At 61.3% G+C, this 18,325-nt stretch overlaps 1 protein-coding gene across 1 annotated transcript in view; it reads left to right on the top strand.

Annotated features, from left to right (window-relative positions):
* The first annotated feature begins 8 nt into the window (after window positions 1–8).
* Window positions 9–18,325, top strand: part of PLCB3 (phospholipase C beta 3) — a 30,254-nt gene continuing 11,937 nt past the window's right edge. The window contains 17 exon segments of the mRNA XM_069810672.1: window positions 9–168; window positions 3,497–3,574; window positions 5,020–5,088; window positions 7,484–7,624; window positions 8,355–8,434; window positions 9,020–9,073; window positions 9,833–9,908; window positions 10,588–10,688; window positions 11,919–12,085; window positions 13,221–13,367; window positions 14,007–14,164; window positions 14,433–14,515; window positions 14,974–15,058; window positions 16,105–16,240; window positions 16,833–16,928; window positions 17,474–17,544; window positions 18,180–18,276. Of these exon segments, the coding sequence (XP_069666773.1) occupies window positions 70–168; window positions 3,497–3,574; window positions 5,020–5,088; window positions 7,484–7,624; window positions 8,355–8,434; window positions 9,020–9,073; window positions 9,833–9,908; window positions 10,588–10,688; window positions 11,919–12,085; window positions 13,221–13,367; window positions 14,007–14,164; window positions 14,433–14,515; window positions 14,974–15,058; window positions 16,105–16,240; window positions 16,833–16,928; window positions 17,474–17,544; window positions 18,180–18,276 (1,738 nt within the window). The 5' untranslated portion in view covers window positions 9–69.

The following is an 18,325-nucleotide window of genomic DNA, read 5'->3' as shown; positions in this document are numbered from 1 at the left end:
CGCCCCCTTGCGTCCCGCCCCGCCGGAGCCACGCCCCCGCCCCGCCCCGGCCCCGCCCCCGCCGCAGCGATGGCGGCGCCGCGCCCGGTCCTGGCCCCGCTCCCGCTGGAGCCGCCGCGGGTCCCCGAGATGTTGGTGCGGGGCAGCAAGTTCATCCGGTGGGACGAGGTGAGCGGGAACGGGACCCCCCCACACGCGCAACCCCGGGACCCCCCGAAACCCAGCCGGGAACCCCCTAAAATGGCACCCCAGAAGTGTGAGAGGGCCCCAAACCCACCTGGGACCCCCAAATCTACCCACACCCCTCAAATTTCCCTCGAAACTCACCCTAGAGCACCCCAAAACCCACCCTGGCACCCCCCAAATCTTCCCCAAACCCACCTGGGACCCCCCAAATCTACCCAACCCCCCCAAGTATCCCCCAAACCCACCCTAGAGCCCCCCAAATCTTCCCCAAACCCACCTGGGACCCCCCAATCACCCCCCAAACCTACCTGGGACCCCCCAAATCTACCCACACCCCTCAAATTTCCCCCAAACCCACCCTGGAATCCCCCAGATATCGCCAAAACCCACCCTGGAACCCCCCAAGTCTTCCCCAAACCCCCCTGGGACACCCCCAAATCACCCCCCAAACCTACCTGGGACCCCCCAAATCTACCCACACCCCTCAAATTTCCCCCAAACCCACCCTGGAATCCCCCAGATATCGCCAAAACCCACCCTGGAACCCCCCAAGTCTTCCCCAAACCCCCCTGGGACACCCCCAAATCACCCCCCAAACCTACCTGGGATCCCCCAAATCTACCCAAACCCCGCAAATTTCCCCCAAAACTCACCCTAGAGCCCCCCCAAACCCACCCTGGAATCCCCCAAATCTTCCCCAAAGCCACCTGGGACCCCCCAAATCTACCCCCCCCCCAAATCTCCCCCAAACCCACCCTAGAGCCCCCCAAATCTCCCCCAAACCCACCCTAGAGCCCCCCAAATCTTCCCCAAACCCACCCTGAAATCTCTGGAGGACCCCAAACCCCACCATAGAATGGCCAAATCACCCCAAAATTCACCGGTGGCCCTCCAAATCTACACCAAATCCTCCCTGAAACCCCTCAAATCTCCCCTATACCCACACAGAACCCCTCAGAGAACCCCAAAACCCACCCAGAACCCCCCAAATCTCCCCAAAACCTACACAGAATCCCCCAAATCTTTCCCAAACCCACCCAGAAGCCCCCCAAGTCTTCCCTAAACCCGCCCCAAAACCCTCAGAGAGCCCCCAAACCCACCCCAGAATGGCCAAATCACCCCAGAATCCAGCTGGAATCCCTCAATTTTCCCCCAAACCCACCCCAAAATCCTCACAGGGCCCCAAAACCTGCTCTGAAACCCCTCAAATGTCCCCGAAACCCATGGGGAACCCCCCAAACCTTCCTCAAGCCCACCCCCAAAACTCCTCAAATTTCCCCCAAACCCACTCTGAGACCCCCTAAATTTTTCCCAAGCCCACCCAGACCCCCCCAAATCATCTCAAAGTCACGCCAAAATGCCCAAGTTTCCTTGAAACCTCCCAAATTTCCCCCAAATCCACCTGGAACCCCCTAAATCTTGCCCCAAGCCACCCAGAACCCCCTCAGCTTCCCTAAAACCCACGCCAAAGCCCTCAGAGACCCCTGCCAAAACACCCAAATCGCCCCCAAAATGACTGTCACCCCAAAACCCACCCTTAAACCCCACAAGAGCCCCCAAGACCCCCCAAATATACCCCAAACCCACCCAAATCTACCGTAAACACCATCCCAAACCAACCCAGAACCCCCAATTCTTCCCCCACTCCCCCTAAATCGGCCCCCTGACACCCCCAAATTCACTGGACTCCACCCTAAGTCCCCCCCAAACCCCCTAGAGCCCCCCAACATTCTCCTGGCTCCCCCAGCTCCCCAAATACCCTCCCAGCACCGCAAAACCCCCCTGCACCCCCCGCAATACCCCTCCACCCCCCTGCATTACTCTCAGTCCCTCCAGCCCCCCCAAATCACTCCTTAGCTCCCCCAGTCCATCAAGGATCACCCAGGGCACCCCAATATTGACACCCCCACCCCTTTTTCTCCCCTCACCCCTCAATTTTGTGTCCCCCCCCTCCCTCCCATGACCTGTTTTCCAGCCCTGCTACAAAACTGTCCCCGTTTTGAGGACAGAAAATGAGAAATTGGGTCCCCCCGCAGGGCATTTCCCTCGGGACCTCCTCCCCAGCCCCCCCAAATCCCGCAGCCCCCCCCCATAACCCCAACCTGTTTTACCCCAATTTTCTCCCTTTCCCTCCCTCAGCTATGCGGAAGTGGGGGGGAGCGGAAGGCAGCTCAGATACCTGAATCCCTTGGGGGGAGATGGGGGGCCCTGTTACCACCCCCCCCAAATTTAAGGGGTTGCCCCATTTTTAAGGGGAGGACACCCCCATTTAGGGTGTAGCCCCCCACTTTGTCCCTTGGCCCCCCTTTTCCAGGGATAAATGACTTTATGGGGGTCAAAGTCCCCAGGGAGGAGTTGCCCTACCCATGTTGTAACCCCAGGATTTTGGGGGGGGCCAAACCCAGCCCTGGATTTTGGGGGTCCCTTAGGAGTTTTGGGGGTCCTTAGGAAGGTTGGGGAGTTCTGGGAGGGATTGGGGGGGGGGGGCTGAAGGGTTTCCTGCGGGGGGTTGGGGTGGGGAATCCTCCAGGCTGGGTTCTTTGGGGGTCCCTGGGGGTGGTTTTGGGGCTCCCTGGGTGATTTGGGGGTTCCCTGGGGTGGCTTTGGGTGTCCCCCAGGGTGACGTGGGGGTTCTTCAAGGATCCCTGGGGTGGTTTGGGGGTCCCTGTGGGCTCCCTGTGTGTTTTGGGGGCCCCCCCGGATGATTTGGAGGTCTTTGGGGGCTCCCTGGGATGGTTCTGGAGTGTTTTGGGATCTCTGGGGTGTTTTGGGGGTCCCGGGGGGGGCTCCTTCAGTTTTTTGTGGGGCACCCCTGGGTGATTTGGGGGTTCCTGGGGTGGTTTTGGGGTGTCTGGGGGGTTCCTTACGTGTTTTGGGGTGCTCCTTGGGTATTTTGGGGGTCCCTGGGGGTCCCTGGGGTGGTTTTGGGGGTCCCTGGAAGCTTTCTATGGCTTTTGGGGGGCTCCCTGTGTGGTTTTGGGGTCCCCTGGGGTCTTCCTTGGTGGATTTGGGGGGTGCCTGTGATGTTTTGGGGTCCATGAGGGTCTCTCTGTGTGGTTTAGGGGTTCCCTGGGGGGTTTTGCAGTCCCTGGGGGGTTTTGGGGGGCACTTGGGAATTGTTGAGGTCCTGGGGAGGGTCCCAGATAATTTTGGGGTCTGTGGTACAGGAAAGCGGGGGGGTTGCTGGGAGGGGTTGCTGGGGGGGGTCCCTGGGGATTTGGGGGGGGGGGAATAGGGGGTGCTGGGAGGGTTTTGGGGGGGGGGGTCGGGGGGTTTTGGGGACCCCCCATCTGACCCAGTGCCCCCCCAGGAACCGGCCACCCGCACCCTGGTGACGCTGCGCGTCGACCCCGACGGCTTCTTCCTCTACTGGACCGGCCCCAGCATGGTGAGGGGCACCCCAAAACCTGGCACCCCCAAAGCTGCGCCTCGCTCCTGTCCCCTCCAACACCTTCCCCGCCACACCCCCCAGCACCACCCCCCACCCCTGGCACCCCCCAAAGCTGCACCCTAAAAATCCTTCCATCCCGCTTGGCACCAGTCAAACCAGCACCCCCCAAAACTGGCACCCCAATTTGCACCCCCAAATTCCTGGCACCCCAACTTGGCACCCCCCCCCAAACTCTTCCCTCCCTCCCCCATAATTGGGAGCAATAAGATGCCCCCCCCAAATCTGCCCCCTAAAACCTAATGCCTGATTTGCACCCCAAGTTGGTTCTCCCCTCATTTATGCCCCTTTAAGCCCCCCATGTCCCCCCAAATCCCCCCATGTCCCCCCAAATCTGCCCCAGGCTCACCCAGTGCCCCCAATACCCCAGACAGGCCCCCCCCAGCCCCCCAAAATCCCAGGATTCCCCCCAGTCACCCCAAGATCCCTCCTGGGGACCCCAAAAGAGACCCCCAGGGTCCCCCAAAATCCTGGTGCCCCCCAAATTCCCCCCAAGCCCCCGTAGGAATCCCCAAATCCCCCTGTGTCCTTCAGATGACACCAAGCCCCCCAAAGTCCCCCTCAAGACCCCCAAAATATCCCCTGAGACCCCTTGGGATCCCCAAAATCCTGCTGTGACTCCCAGGCCCCCCCCAGGATCCCCAATATCCCCTTGGGACCACTGAAGCCCCCCCCCAAATTGCCCTCCAGACCCCCCCGAAAACCTTTCCAGGACTTCTTGGCCCCCCCAAATCCCCAATATCCCCCCTGGGACCACTGAAGCCCCCCCCAGTTGCCCTCCAGACCCCCCCGAAAACCTTTCCGGGACTTCTTGGCCCCCCCAAATCCCCAATATCCCCCCTGGAACCACTGAAGCCCCCCAAGTTGCCCTCCAGACCCCCCCAAAAACCTTTCCAGGACTTCTTGGCCCCCCCAAATCCCCAATATCCCCCCTGGGACCACTGCAGCCCCCCTCAATTGCCCTCCAGACCCCCTCGAAAACCTTTCCAGGACTTCTTGGCCCCCCCAAATCCCCTCCAGCCCCCCCTAAAACATCCCCACCCCTCCCCACCACCCGGAAGCCTTCGCCCTTATCAACCCCTGCCCGGACGTCTGGGTCCCTTAGATGGGGGGGGACACACACACACATGACAGCCTTTGCCCTTCCCCCCTCCCCAGGGAACGCAGGCATCCGGGGGTGGGGGGGTAGGGTGCCCTTTCCCACGCCCTCCCCCCCCCACCCAGCATCCTTCAGGAAATGTCGTTCCCCCCCTCGCCCCACCCCCGCTGAGGGTGCCTGGGTCCCTCCTGGGGGGGGGTGGATGCCTGGGTGCCTCTGAAGGGGGGGAAGGGCACTTCTCGATTCTGGGGTCCCTTTTTGGGGTGTGGGGGGGGTCTCCCCGCAGGAGGTCGACCTGCTGGACATCAGTGTCATCCGTGACACCCGGACCGGGCGCTACGCACGGGTGCCCAAGGTGAGGTGGGGGGGGCATAAGGACTGGAGACCCTACAATAACAAACTGGGGAGGAGGGGGGGATTCTGGGGGGTGTTGGGAGACCCTACCTAGACACTGGAGACCCTACAATAACAAACTGGGGAGGGGGGGGATTCTGGGGGGTGTTGGGAGACCCTACCTAGACACTGGAGACCCTACAATAACAAACGGGGGCGGGGGGTTACAGGACTCTGGGACACCCTACGTAAACACTGGGGACCCTACAATAACAAACCGGGGTGGGGGGAACCTGTGGGATCTTGGGAGACCCTACGTAAACAGCAGAGACCCTACAATATCAAACCGGGGGGGGGGAGGATCTTAGAGGACTCTGGGGGACCCTATGTAAACACCAGAGACCCTACAATAACAAATTGCGGTGGGGGGGTGTCCTGCAGGACTCTGGGAGACCCTACGTAAACACTGGGGACCCTACAATAACAAGCTGGAGTGGGGGTGTCCTGCTGGACCCTGGGAGACCCCACGTAAACATGGGGGACCCCGCAATAACAATGAGGAGCAGGATGTAAATACGGGAGACCCTACAATAACAATCAGGGAGACCTTGTTTTGGGGTGCTGGGTGCCTGTTTTGGGGTGCTGTGGGGGCTGGGTGCCTGTTTTGGGGTGCTGGGTGCCTGTCTTGGGGTGCTGTGGATGCTGAGTGCCTGTCTTGGGGTGCTGTGGGTGTCAGTTGTCCTGTTTCGGGGTGCTGTGGGGGCTGGGTGCCTGTTTTCAGGGTGCTGGGTGCCCTTTTTGGGGTGCTGTGGGGGCTGGTTGCCTGTTTTTGGGCTGCTCTGGGTGCTGAATGCCCCTTTTTGGGGTGCTGGGTGCCTGTCTTGGGGTGCTGTGGGTGCTGAGTGCCCATTTTGGGGTGCTGGGTGCCTGTTTTAGGGTGCTCTGGGTGCTGAGTTCCCCATTTTGGGGTGCTGGGTGCCTGTCTTGGGTGCTGTGGGTGCTGAGTGCCCATTTTGGGGTGCTGGGTGCCTGTTTTAGGGTGCTCTGGGTGCTGAGTTCCCCATTTTGGGGTGCTGGGTGCCTGTCTTGGGTGCTGTGGGTGTTAGTTGTCCTGTGTTGGGGTGCAGTGGATGCTGGGTGCCTCTTTTTGGGGTACTGTGGGTGCTGGGTGCCTGTTTTGGGGTGCTGTGGGTGTCAGTTGTCCTGTTTCGGGGCGCTGGGTGCCTGTTTTCAGGGTGCTGTGGGGTCTGGGTGCGCATTTTCAGGGTGCTCTGGGTGCTGAGTGCCCCTTTTGGGGGTGTTGGGTGCCCTTTTTGGGGTGCCATGGTTGTTGGGTGCCCGTTTTGGGGTGCTGTGGATGCTGGGTGCCCATTTCAGGGTGCTGGGTGCCTGTCTTGGGGTGCTGTGGGTGTCGGTTGTCCTGTTTTGGGGGGTGCTGGGTGCCCTTTTTGGGGTGCTGGGTGCCTGTCTTGGGGTGCTGTGGGTGCTGAGTGCCCATTTTGGGGTGCTGAGTGCCCGTTTTGGGGTGTTGTGGGTGTCAGTTGTTCTGTTTTGGGGTGCTGTGGCTGCTGGGTGCCTGTTTTGGGCTGCTGTGGTTGCTGAGTGCCACGTTTTGGGGTGCTGGGTGCCCTTTTTGGGGTGCTGTGGGTGCCGGGTGCCCCATTTTGGGGTGCCGGGTGCCCTTTTTGGGGTGCTCTGGGTGCTGGGTGCCCATTTCGGGATGCTGGGTGCCTGTCTTGGGGTGCTGTGGGTGCTGAGTGCCCGTTTTGGGGTGCTGGGTGCCTGTCTTGGGGTGCTGTGGGTGTTACTTGTCCTGTGTTGGGGTGCAGTGTATGCTGGGTGCCCCTTTTTGGGGTACTGGGTGCCCTTTTTGGGGTTCTGTGGGTGCTGGGTGCCTGTCTTGGGGTGCTGTGGGTGTCAGTTGTCCTGTTTTGGGGCGCTGGGTGCCTGTTTTCAGGGTGCTGTGGGGGCTGGGTGTGCATTTTCAGGGTGCTCTGGGTGCTGAGTGCCCCTTTTGGGGTTGTTGGGTGCCCTTTTTGGGGTGCCATGGCTGTTGGGTGCCCGTTTTGGGGTGCAGTGGGTGCTGAGTGCCCCATTTTGGGGTGCTGGGTGCCCTTTTTGGGGTGCTGTGGGTGCTGGGTGCCCATTTCAGGGTGCTGGGTGCCTGTCTTGGGGTGCTGTGGGTGTCAGTTGTCCTGTCTTGGGGTGCTGTGGGTGGGCTGGGTGCCCTCTTTGGGGTGCTGGGTGCCCATTTTGGGAGGGCCGGGTGCGTATTTTGGGGTGCTGCGGGCGCTGGGCACCCCATGTCACCTTGCCGCGGATGCTCCGTATCGGGGTACCAGCTGCCCCGTCTGGGGGTGCCGGCGGCTCCCCCGCGGCAGAGGCGGGGGCACCCATGGGTGCCGTCCTCCGCGCAGGACCCCCGGACGCGGGAGGTGCTGGGTTTCGGGGACCCCGGGGGGCACCCCCAGGAGCGGCTCCTCACCGTGGTCCACGGCCCCGACATGGTCAACGTCACCTTCCTCAACTTCGTGGCCGTCCAGGATGACGTCGCCAAGGTGGCACCCATGGGTGCTGGGGGGGTACACACGGGACTGGGGGTCTTCGGGAGCCCTTTTTGGGGGGGCTGGGGGGCGTTGGAGGGCTCTGGGAGCTCCTATCATGGGGCTTTGGGGGGACTTGGGGGGTCCCGGAGGGTCTTGGGGGGCTCAGGGTGCCCATTTGGGGGTCTCTAGGGGGTGGGGGGGGGAGTCCCAGGAGGTCTTGGGGGGCTGTGAGAGTCCATTTGGGGGGGTGCTGGGTGGGGGAGCCCCAATTGTGGGTCCCTGGGAGGTTTCAGGGGGTCTTGGGGAGACTCTGAGGGTCTTGGGGAGTCCCTGGGGGGGCTCTGAGGGTCTTGGGGGGCTCAGAGAGTCCATTTGGGGGGGGCTGATGGGCTCAGGGTGCCCATTTTTGGGGTGCAGGGGGGGCTCGGGGGAGTTTGGGGGGGACTTGGGGGATTCTGGGGGGTCCCAATGGGTCTTGAGAGGCTCAGGGTCCTCCCTAAGGGTCTTGGGGGGGACGGACCCAGGGGGTTTTGGGGGGGCTCTGGGAACCCATTGCGGGGGGGGGGTTGTGGGGTTCCTGGGGGTTCCCCTGGGGATCTGGGGGGTCCCTGGGAGGTCGGGGGGGGGAACGACACCCCATTTGAGGGGGTTCCTGGGGGTTTGGGGGGGCCATGGGGGGGCTTGGGGGCAGCTGGGGGGGGGTGCTGATGGGACCCCGGGTTTTTGGGGTGTCCCCCCCCAGGTGTGGACGGACGAGCTCTTCAAGCTGGCAACCAACATCATGGCACGCAACGCTTCCCGCAACACCTTCCTGCGCAAAGCGTGAGTCCCCCCCAAAACCCCCCTGCACCCCAAAACCCCCCTGCTCCCCCAAACCCCACCCCATGGCCCCCCAAAACCCTGCAGCCCCCCCAAAAAAACCTCCTGTGCCTGTACTCCTGCGTCCCTGTGCCCTCATGTTTGCAGATGCTCTTTGCACCCCCTAATTCTTCCTCCACCCCCAAAATCCTTCCCAGAGACCCCCCAAATCCCTCCTGCACCCCCAAATCCCTCCTGCACCCCCAAATCCTTCCCAGCGACCCCCCCAATCCCTCCTGCACTCCCAAATCCCTCCTGCACCCCTAAATCCTTCCCAGTGACCCCTCAAATCTGTCCTGCACCCCCAAATCCTTTCCAGACATCCTCTGATTCCCTCCTGCACCCCCAAATCAAGGACCTCCATCCCTCCCACCCCCCCCCAAATCCCACTATTGCTCTCCTGCCCCCCCCAAACTGCCTCTAGCCCCCAATTTCCCCCCCCCAAACTCTGCCGGGCTCCCCCCAAAAACCTCCCCATGTTTTGGGGTGTCACCCCCAAAAGTGGGGTGTCAGGGGCTCCCCTCAACCTTACACCCCGCCCCCCCCCAGTTACACGAAGCTGAAGCTGCAGGTGAACCAAGATGGGCGAATCCCTGTGAAAAAGTGAGTGACCCCCCCAAAATTTGGGGGGGCTCCCCCCAAAGTAGAGTCCCTTAAACCTTGAGGGATCCCCCCCACAATACCCCAAATTTCACCCTAAAATTTGGGGTCCCCCAGAATATCCCCCTCCTAGGGACGCCCCTCAAACCTGAATTTTGTGGTCTCCAACACTCAGTGGGGCCCCCCCCAAAAAATTTGGGGACACCCCCACTTGCAAGCTCCCTTCATTTTACAGTACCCCAATTTTTAGGGTGTCCCCACTTTTCCCACTCTGGCTTTTGGTGTCACCCAAGTTTGGGGATCCCCTTGTTACAGTGTCTGCCCAAATTTTGGGGTTCTCATGCCCCCCGTGTTTTTGGGGTCCCCCATTTTTGGGGTGCCCCTTTTTGGGGGTCCCACTTATTTTGGGGTCCCTTCCAGCCCCCCAAAACTTCTTAAACCCCTCAATACCAAGTCACGGGTCCCCCCCAATTTCAGGTTCACCCCAATTCTGGGTTCCCCCATGCTTAGGGGAGGGGGTACCCCAATTTTGTGCTCCTCCCAATTTTGGGGTTCCCCTTCAGCCCCCCCCACCTTCCTGGGATGCCTCAATTTTGGGATCCCCCCATTTCAGCCTCACCCTTTTTCTCCGGTCCTTTGCAATTTGAGGCCCCCACAATTTCTGGGGTCCCCCAATTTTAGGGGGCCCTTTTTGGGGACCCTCTGAAGTTTTGGGGTCCCCCAATTTTGGGGTGCCCCTCCAATTTCGGGGTTCCCCCCCAGCATCCTGAAGATGTTCTCAGCTGACAAGAAGCGGGTGGAGACAGCGCTGGAGTCCTGCGGCCTCAGCTGTAACCGGGTACGGCCCCCCCCAAAAAATAGGGGCCCCCCAAATTTTCAGGGGGTTCCTGAGCCTCTCCCACCCCTGCCTGAGTTCCCGAGGGCCCCCCCAAAATATCCCATGATTCTGGTGGTGTGCCCCCCTCTATTTTGGGGTCACCCCCAAATTATCAGCATTCCCTCATCCTGCTCTGCATGTTTTCGGGGGGGCAATGATCTTTTTTATTGGGGTTCTCTGGTAAGCCCCAAAATTCTTGGGGTGCCCCCCCAGCGTTTGGGGGGCTGTAGGTGTCCCCCCAAACCCTCTGTGTCCCTCAAAGTCTATACAGGGGTTCCCCAAAACCCCCCTTATCCCTCAGTGTACCCCAATTTTACACCCCCCCCCACTTTTCACCTCCCCCTATGGGATCCCAACACTCTAGGGCCCCCCAACTTTAGGGTCCCCCAGAATTTTGGGGGTTCCCCCCTCCCAATTCCAATTTCACCCCTATTTCTGTGTGTCCTTGGTTTGGGGTTCAGAATTTGGGCGTGCCTATGTCATTTTTGGGGGTGCTGCCACCGTATCATCTCTATGGGTTCAACCAAGGTTTTGGGGGGCTCCTGAGTGGTTTGGGGGGAGGGCAGGGGAAGGCTTGGGGGGCTGGGGAGAAGGTCGGGGGGGTTCTTGGGCCCCCCCTAAATTTTTGGGGTGCCCCCAGAGCGAGGCGATCCCCCCTGAGGAGTTCACCCTCGACACCTTCAGGCGGTTCCTGAGCAAGCTCTGCCTGCGCCCCGACATCGACAAGATCCTCCTCGAGATGTGAGTCACCCCCCAAAGCCCCGGTTTTGGGGTGCAGAGCGTTGTGGGTGCTATGGGGAGGGTTTTGGGGTGCTCAGAGTTTTGGGGTGCCCCTGACACCCCCTTTTGGCTGTGGGGAACACCTATGAGCAGGTTGGCATGGGTGCCACCATGAGCTTCTTTGGGGCGCTCCCCTGTACTGTTGGGTGCTCGTGAGGGTTTTGGGGTTCCCTTGAGTGTTATGGGTTCCATGTGGGTTTTGGGGTGCCCTGAGGGTTTTGGGGTGCCCCTGACACCCCCATTTTGGCTATGGGGAGCACCTATGAGCACGTCAAAGTCCCACACGGGTGGTTGCTACCATGACCTCCTGGCAGGCTTTGGGGTGCTCCTTTGTGCTGTTGGGTGTTCATGAGGGTTTTGGGGTCCCCTTGGGTGTTATGGGGCTTATGGCAATTTTGGGGTGCTCTGAGGGTTTTGGGGTACCCCTGACGCCCCCATTTTGGGTATGGAGAGCCTGCATGAGTAGATCATGGTCCCACCTGAGCTGGGTGACACCCACGGGCTCCTTGCAGACTTTGGGGTGTTCCCTTGCATCGTTGGGTGCTCATGGGGCTTTGGGGTTCCCTTGAGTCTTATGGGTCTTATGGCAGTTTTGGGGTGCTCTGAGGGTTTGGGGGTGCCCCTGACACCCCCATTTTGGCTATGGGGAGCCCCCACAAGCAAATTGGGGTCCCAACTGGGGGATTGCCACCATGAGCTTCTTTGGGGTGCTCCCCTGTACTGTTAGGTGCTCATGAGTGTTTTGGGGTTCCCTTGAGTGTTATGGGTTCCATGTGGGTTTTGGGGTGCCCCTGACACCCCCATTTTGGCTATGGGGAGCACCTATGAGCAGGTTGGGGTGGGTGCCACCATGAGCTTCTTTGGGGTGCTGCCTTGTGCTGGTGGGTGCTCATGCTGGTTTTGGGGTTCCCTTGGGTTTTATGAGTCCTGGGTGGGTTTTGGGGTGCTCTGAGGGTTTTGGGGTGCCCCTGACACCCCAGTTTTGGGTATGGAGAGTCTCCTACAAGAAGGTTAGGCTCCCAACTGGATGGTTGCCACCACGACCTCCTTGCAAGCTTTGGGGCGCTCCCTCACGCCGTTGGGTTCTCTCAGGACTTTCAGAGTCCCAGAGGGGTATTTTGGGGGGGCGCGGGGGGGTTTCTTTTGTTTTTTTGGGGTGCCCTGACTGCCCCCCAACCTTGTTACCGACAGCGGGGCAGCGGGGAAGCCTTACGTCAGCCTGGAGCAGCTACGGGAGTTTGTGAACACGCGACAGCGGGACCCCCGACTCAACGAGGTCCTCTTCCCCCCGTTGAGCCCCGAACAAACCCGGCAGCTCATCGAGCGCTATGAGCCCAACCAGCAATTTCGGGAGAGGGGTCAGTGGGTCCAGGGGGGGTCCTGGGGGGGGTGTCTTGGTCTTGGGGGGGTCTGGAAGGGTGTCAGGGGTGGGAGAAGTGGGAGTTTTGGGGGATTTCCAGGGGGTTTGGAGGGGTCCTGAGAGGTTTTTTGGGGGGCTTGAAGGATGGTTGAGGGCTTTGAAGGGGCTGGAAGAGGATTTGGGGGGGGGGATTTGGGGAGGTCTTGGGGTTCTTGAAGAAGGTTTTGGGGGTCCTCTGGGGCTGGAAGGAGTTTTGGAGGGGTCATGGGGGTCTTGAAAGAGGTTTGGCGGGGGATCTTGGGAGTCTTGAAGAGGGTTAAGGGGAATTTGGGGGGGTCTTGAAGGAGGTTTTGGTGGGTTCTAGGGGTCTTGGGATGGTGCTGGTGGGCTCAGGGATGGAGGAGTTGGGGATTTTGGGGGATCCTGAGGGGGTTTTGGGGGTTTTGAAGGAGAGTTTGGGGGTTCCTGGGGGACTGGAAGGGGATTTGGGGGTCCTGGAGGTGTTGAGGGTGTTCTGGGGGTGTGAAGGTTGGGGTCCCGAGGGGGTTTTGGGGAGTCCCAAGGGGGTTTGGGTGCCTTGAAGTAGGATTTGGGGGGACCTGGAAGGGGGTTTGGGGGGGGTTGGGGGCTCTTGAAGGAAGGTTTGGGGGTTCTCTGGGGCTGGAAGGGGGTTCAGGAGGTGCTGGGGTCTCAGGGTTGGGGGTTTTGGGGGGTCTCCAGTGGGGTTGGGCACCTTGAAGGAGGGTTTGGCAGGTTCTAAAAGAGGGTTTGGGGGGGGGCTTGGGCGGCTCCTGGGGGTCTTGAAGGGGGGCTTGGGGGGTCCTGGGGGACTGGAAGGTGATTTGGGGTGTCTTGGGAGGGTTTGGGGGTTTTGGGGGGCTCCTGGGGCAGTTGGAAGGTGGTTTGGGGTGTCCTGGGGGGTCTCGGAGGTGGGGGGGTTGGGGGGGCCTCAGGGTCAGAGGAATGGGGGATTTTGGGGTGCCGGGAAGCTCCTTAGGTGGTCCCTGGGGCAGATCTGGGGTCCCAGCAGGGAATTTTTGGGGTTGGGGGTGTCAGATGGCAGCACTGGGGGGGGTGTCTTTTTTTTGGGGGTGGGTGTCGATGACCCCATGCCTGCATGCCCCCCCCCCCAGACCAGATGTCGATGGAGGGGTTCGGACAGTTCCTGGGGGGGGAGGAGAACAGCATCGTGCCCCCCGAAACCCTGCGCCTGCACCAGGACATGACCCAGCCCCTCCCCAGCTACTTCATCAACTCCTCCCACAACACCTACCTCACCGGTACCCCAAAACCCCCCCTGCACCCCAAAACCTGAGGGGGAGGGTTAGGGTGGTACCTACCCCCCCTGTACCCCAAAAACCTGGAGGGAGCGGGGGGGGTACCTTGCAGGGTCCTGAGGGCAGCACATACCTTGGCTGCACCCCAAAAAACCTTGGAGGGGGTATTTGCCTCCCCTGTACCACAAAAACTTGGGGTGGGGGGCATTTGTCACCCCTGTACCCCAAAAAACTGGGGGGGCACCCGGGGGGGTCCCTGGGGCATTTTGAGGTACTGGGGGGGGGAGACTGGGGTTGTTTTGGGGGTCCCTGGGGTATTGGAGGCGTTCCCGGGCTATGGGGAGGGGTCCCTGGGGTCTTGGGGGGGTCCCTCACATATTGGGGAATGGGGGGGTCCCCGGGGTATTGTGGGGGTCCCTCATGTATTGGGGGGCGGGGGGAGCGTTCCCTGCGCTATGGGGGGGGGGCCTGGATTAAGGGGGACTGGGGGTGTCCAGGGGGTACTCGGAGGTGCCCGGGGGATCCCCAGGGAGTATCAGGTGGGTCCCTCGGGTTGGGGGTGTTTTAGGGTGTGGGGGGTTTGGGGGGGTGTCGTGGTTTTGGGGTGCCCCCCCCATCTCTGACCGCCCCCCGGCCCCCCAGCGGGGCAGCTGACGGGGGCTTCTTCGGTGGAGATGTACCGGCAGGTCCTGCTGAGCGGCTGCCGCTGCATCGAGCTCGACTGCTGGAAGGGGCGACCCCCCGATGAGGAGCCCTTCATCACCCACGGCTTCACCATGACCACCGAGATCCCCTTCAAGGTGCCCCCCCAAAAACTGGCGGTCCTCCAAACCCCCCTGAGCCCCCCAAAACTACCCAAAGCCCCCCAAAACTACCCAAAGGCCCCCCCAAAACTGCCCTGGCCCCATAGCACCCACAATGGGCCACTCTTGAGCACCCAGACCTCCTTTAAGACCACCCCAAAACCCAGGGGGTCCCCCCAAAGCCCCCTCTTGGGCCACCACAGCCCCTTTGGGGGGGTCCCAGTTTTTGGGATGCCCCCCTGAACCCCCTTTTCATGCCTGGCAGGAGGTGATCGAGGCCATCGCTGAAAGCGCCTTCAAGACGTCGCCGTACCCCGTTATCCTCTCCTTCGAGAACCACGTAGATTCGTGAGTCCCCCCCGAATCTCCAGGGTCCCCCCCAAGCCTCCAGGGGTCCCCCCAAGTGCCTTGGGGTCCCCCCAAACTTCTTGGGGTCCCCACAAAACCTCCAGGGTCCCCACAAACCCGCAGGGTCCTCCCCAAACCTCCAGGGTCTTCTGTCATTCCTTTGAACTCCAAATCCCATTGGGAGGATTTGGGGGGAACCCCCAGGGGTCCCTAAAAATCCTGTGGGGTCCCCAAAAATTCCTGGGGTACCCCCAAATCCCTCAGGGCCTCCCCCCCTTCCCAGGGTCCCCCTGAAAACGTCCCTGACCCCCTCCCCAAAACCAACTGGATGCAAGCAGGGGGAATGCTGAAGGAGGAGGGATAGCCCCCCGAAACGCCTTTTTCACCCCAAAATTGGGGGGGCGGGGCCTGTGGATTTGGGGGACCCCCCCAGCACCCCAATATTCTGCCCTCCCCAGGACCAAGCAGCAGGCGAAGATGGCCGAGTATTGCCGCAACATATTCGGGGACGCGCTGCTCATCGACCCCCTGGAGAAGTACCCCGTCAGTTTGGGGGTGCAGGGGGGAGTTTTGGGGGTGCAGGGGGGTGGGTTGGGCATACAGGAGAGGGTTTGGGGGGCACGGTGGATTTTAGGCATGCAGGAGGGGAATTGTGGGTGTCTGGGAGGGTCAGTGCAGGTTTGGGGGTGCAGAGCTGCATTTTGGGGGTGCAGGGGAGGAGTTGGGGGTGCAGAGCTGGGTTTCAGGGGTGCAGGGCCGAATTTGGGGGGTGTAGGGCTGGGTTTTGGGGGTGCAGTGGAAGTTTGGAGTGCAGGGCTGGATTTGGAGATACAGGGTGGGGGTATAAAGATAGGGTTTTAGGGGTGCAGGGGTGGATTTGGGGTGCAGGGTTGGGGTTTTGGGGTGCAGGGCTGAATTTGGAGGTCCAGGGCTGGATTTGGGGGTACAAGGAAAGATTTGGAGGTGCAGAACTGGATTTGGGGGTACAGGGGAAGATTTGGGGGTGCAGAGCTGGGTTTCAGGGGTACAGTGCAGGTTTGGGGGTGCAGGGCTGAATTTGGGGGGTGTAGGTCTGGGTTTTGGGGGTGCAGTGGAAGTTTGGAGTGCAGGGCTGGATTTAGGGGTACAGGGGAAGATTTGGGGGTATAAGGATGGGGTTTTAGGGGTGCAGGGTTGGGGTTTGTGGGTACAAGGGAAGATTTGGGGGTGCAGGGCTGGATTTGGGTGTTCAAGGAAAGATTTGGGGGTACAGGGGAAGATTTGGGGGTGCCAGGCAGGATTCTGGGGTGTGGGGCTGGATTTTGGGGCTACAGAGCTATATTTGGGGTGGCAAGGCTGAATTTGGAGCATATTTTGGGGTGCAGGGGTAGGTTTTGGGGGTACAGGGCTGGGTTTTAGGGGTGCTGTGCTGGTTGGATGGGCAGGGTTGGATTTGGGGGTGCAGGGAGGATTTGGGCGTGCAGGAGGTGTGGGATTTTGGGGGTGTGGGGCTGAGTTTTGGGGGGTGCCATCAAGGTTGGGTGGGTTTGGCTGGATTTGGGGTTACAGGAAAGTGGGGGGGCCCCCCCATGACTTTTGGGGTGCTGCAGCTGGAGCCGGGGGTGCCCCTGCCCAGCCCCCAGGACCTGCTGGGCCGGATCCTGGTGAAGAACAAGAAGCGGCGCCCGAGGCCGGCCCCCGGCCCCCCCAACCTGCGCCCCAAAACTCCCGGCGCCAGCGACCCGGGTACCCCAAAACCTCCCTGCTGCACTGCAAAACTTCCCCTCTGCACCCCAAAACCTCCCCTCTGCACCCCCAAATCCCACCTGTGCCCCCAAATGGCTCCAGCCCTGTGCCAGTGCCCCTGCACCCCAACCTGTCCGCACCCCAAAACCATCCCCTGAACCCCCAAACCCTCCCCCTGAACTCCCAAAACTACACCTGCACCCCAGACCAGCCTGGTGCCAGCAATCCCTGCACTCAAAACCTCTCCTTTAAACCCCAAACTTCCTCCTGCACCCCAAAACCTCATCCTGTACCCCTAAAGTTCCCCTGCACCCCAAAACCCCTCCCTGCACCCCAAACTGCTCCAGCCCTGCACCAGCGACCCTGGTACCCCCAAACCTCCCCCTGCACCCCAAACCTCACCTGCACCAACTCCCCCCAAACACCACCCCACCCCCGGACCCCCCATCTCCCTATATAGCACCCCAAAATCTGTAAGGAGCCCCCCCAAACTCTTCTGCCCCCCCCAAACTGTGTTATGCTCCCGAAAACCCCTGGGCACCCCCAAACTGCTGGGCTTTGGGGTCCCCTCTCACATCCTGCTCCCCTACAGGCCCCCCCCTCACGGAACACTCTGAAACTGGGATCCCCCCAGTACCCAATGGGGAGGAGAAGGGGCCCAAGCTGGGTGAACCCCGAAAATCTATTGGTGAGTTTGGGGGTGCTGGGGGTGATTTGGGTGGGAGCTCAGAGGGATTTGGACATGCCAGGGGGAGATTTGGGGGTGCTGGGGGAGATTTTGGGGGCTGAGAGGGATTTGGGGATGCCAGGGGGAAATTTGGGGGTGCTTGGGAGGATTTGGGGGTGCTGGGGGGGATTTAGGGGTCCCGGGGGTAGGTTTGGGGGTGTTTGAGAGAATTTGGGGGTGTTGGGGGCATTCATGGGGTGCTGGGGGGTGATTTCAGGTGCCAGGGGGAGATTTGGGGGTGCAGGGGGTATTCAGGGGGTACCGGAGGGATATGGGGGTGCCAAGCAGGATTTGGGGGTGCAGAGATGTTCATGGGATGCTTGGAGGGATTTGAGGGTGCTAGCAGGAGATTTAGGGGTGCAGAGGGGATTTGGGGGTACCAGGGGGTGATTTGGGGGGTGCAAAGGGGGATGGGGCGATCTGGGGGTATTGGGGAGTGATTTGGGAGTGCAGGGGGATATTGGGGAGGTGCGGGGGTCCCCCAAATTCACACACACCCCCCCCAGACCGCGAGGCTGACAGCGAGGAGGAGGAGGAGGAGGAGCTGCCGGAGATGAAGAAGCCGACGACGGACGAGGTGGGTGATTTTGGGGGGGGGCCCTTGAGGGATTTGGGGGGGCCCTGGGGAGTGATGGGAGGGGTGGGAGGGGTCTGGGGGGGCTTTGGGGGTGGTCTGGGAGGGGTTTAGGGGGGCTTTGGGGGGTTTTGGGGTGTCTGGAGGGACCCTGGGCAGTTTTAGGGAACCCTTGAGGGGTTTGGGGGGGCTGCAGGGGGCCCTGGGGTATCCTGGGAGGGGGGGAGGTATGGGGGGGACGGCCTGGGGGACTTTTGGGGGACACTGGTGGGATTTGGGGGAGGCATGGGGTGTTGAGCAGAGCCAGGTGAATTTGGGGGGACCCCAGGGAGTTGGGGGGGGACCTGGTGAGGTTTGGGGTTACCCTGGCAAGTTTCGGGGACCTGGAGGGATTTGGGGGGACCCTGGAGAGCTTGGGGGGGACCCCAGGGGGATTTAAGGGGACCCCAAGGAGTTTAGAAGGAGTTGGGAAGGTCTGGGGGGACCCCAAGGGGTGTTGGGGGGACCAGAGGGATGTTGGGGGGATCCAGGGGTTTTGGGAGGGACCAGAGGGGTGTTGGGGGGACCCCAGGAGTTTTGGGGGGGATCCCAAGGGGTTCTTGGGGCCCCTGGAGTGATTTTTGGGGTGCGGGGCGCAGGGCACGGCCAGCAGCGAGGTGACGGCCACCGAGGAGATGTCGACCCTCGTCAACTACATCGAGCCCGTCAAGTTCAAGTCATTCCAGGCTGCCAGCAGTCAGTGGGGTTTGGGGGGTCAGAGGGGATTTGGGGGGGTCACGGGGGT

This window comes from Haliaeetus albicilla, chromosome 22 (genome assembly GCF_947461875.1).
Source record: "Haliaeetus albicilla chromosome 22, bHalAlb1.1, whole genome shotgun sequence".
Classification (NCBI taxonomy): domain Eukaryota; kingdom Metazoa; phylum Chordata; class Aves; order Accipitriformes; family Accipitridae; genus Haliaeetus; species Haliaeetus albicilla.
The sequence above is the reverse complement of the archived record's forward strand: the minus strand, read 5'-3'. Positions and strand labels throughout refer to the sequence as shown.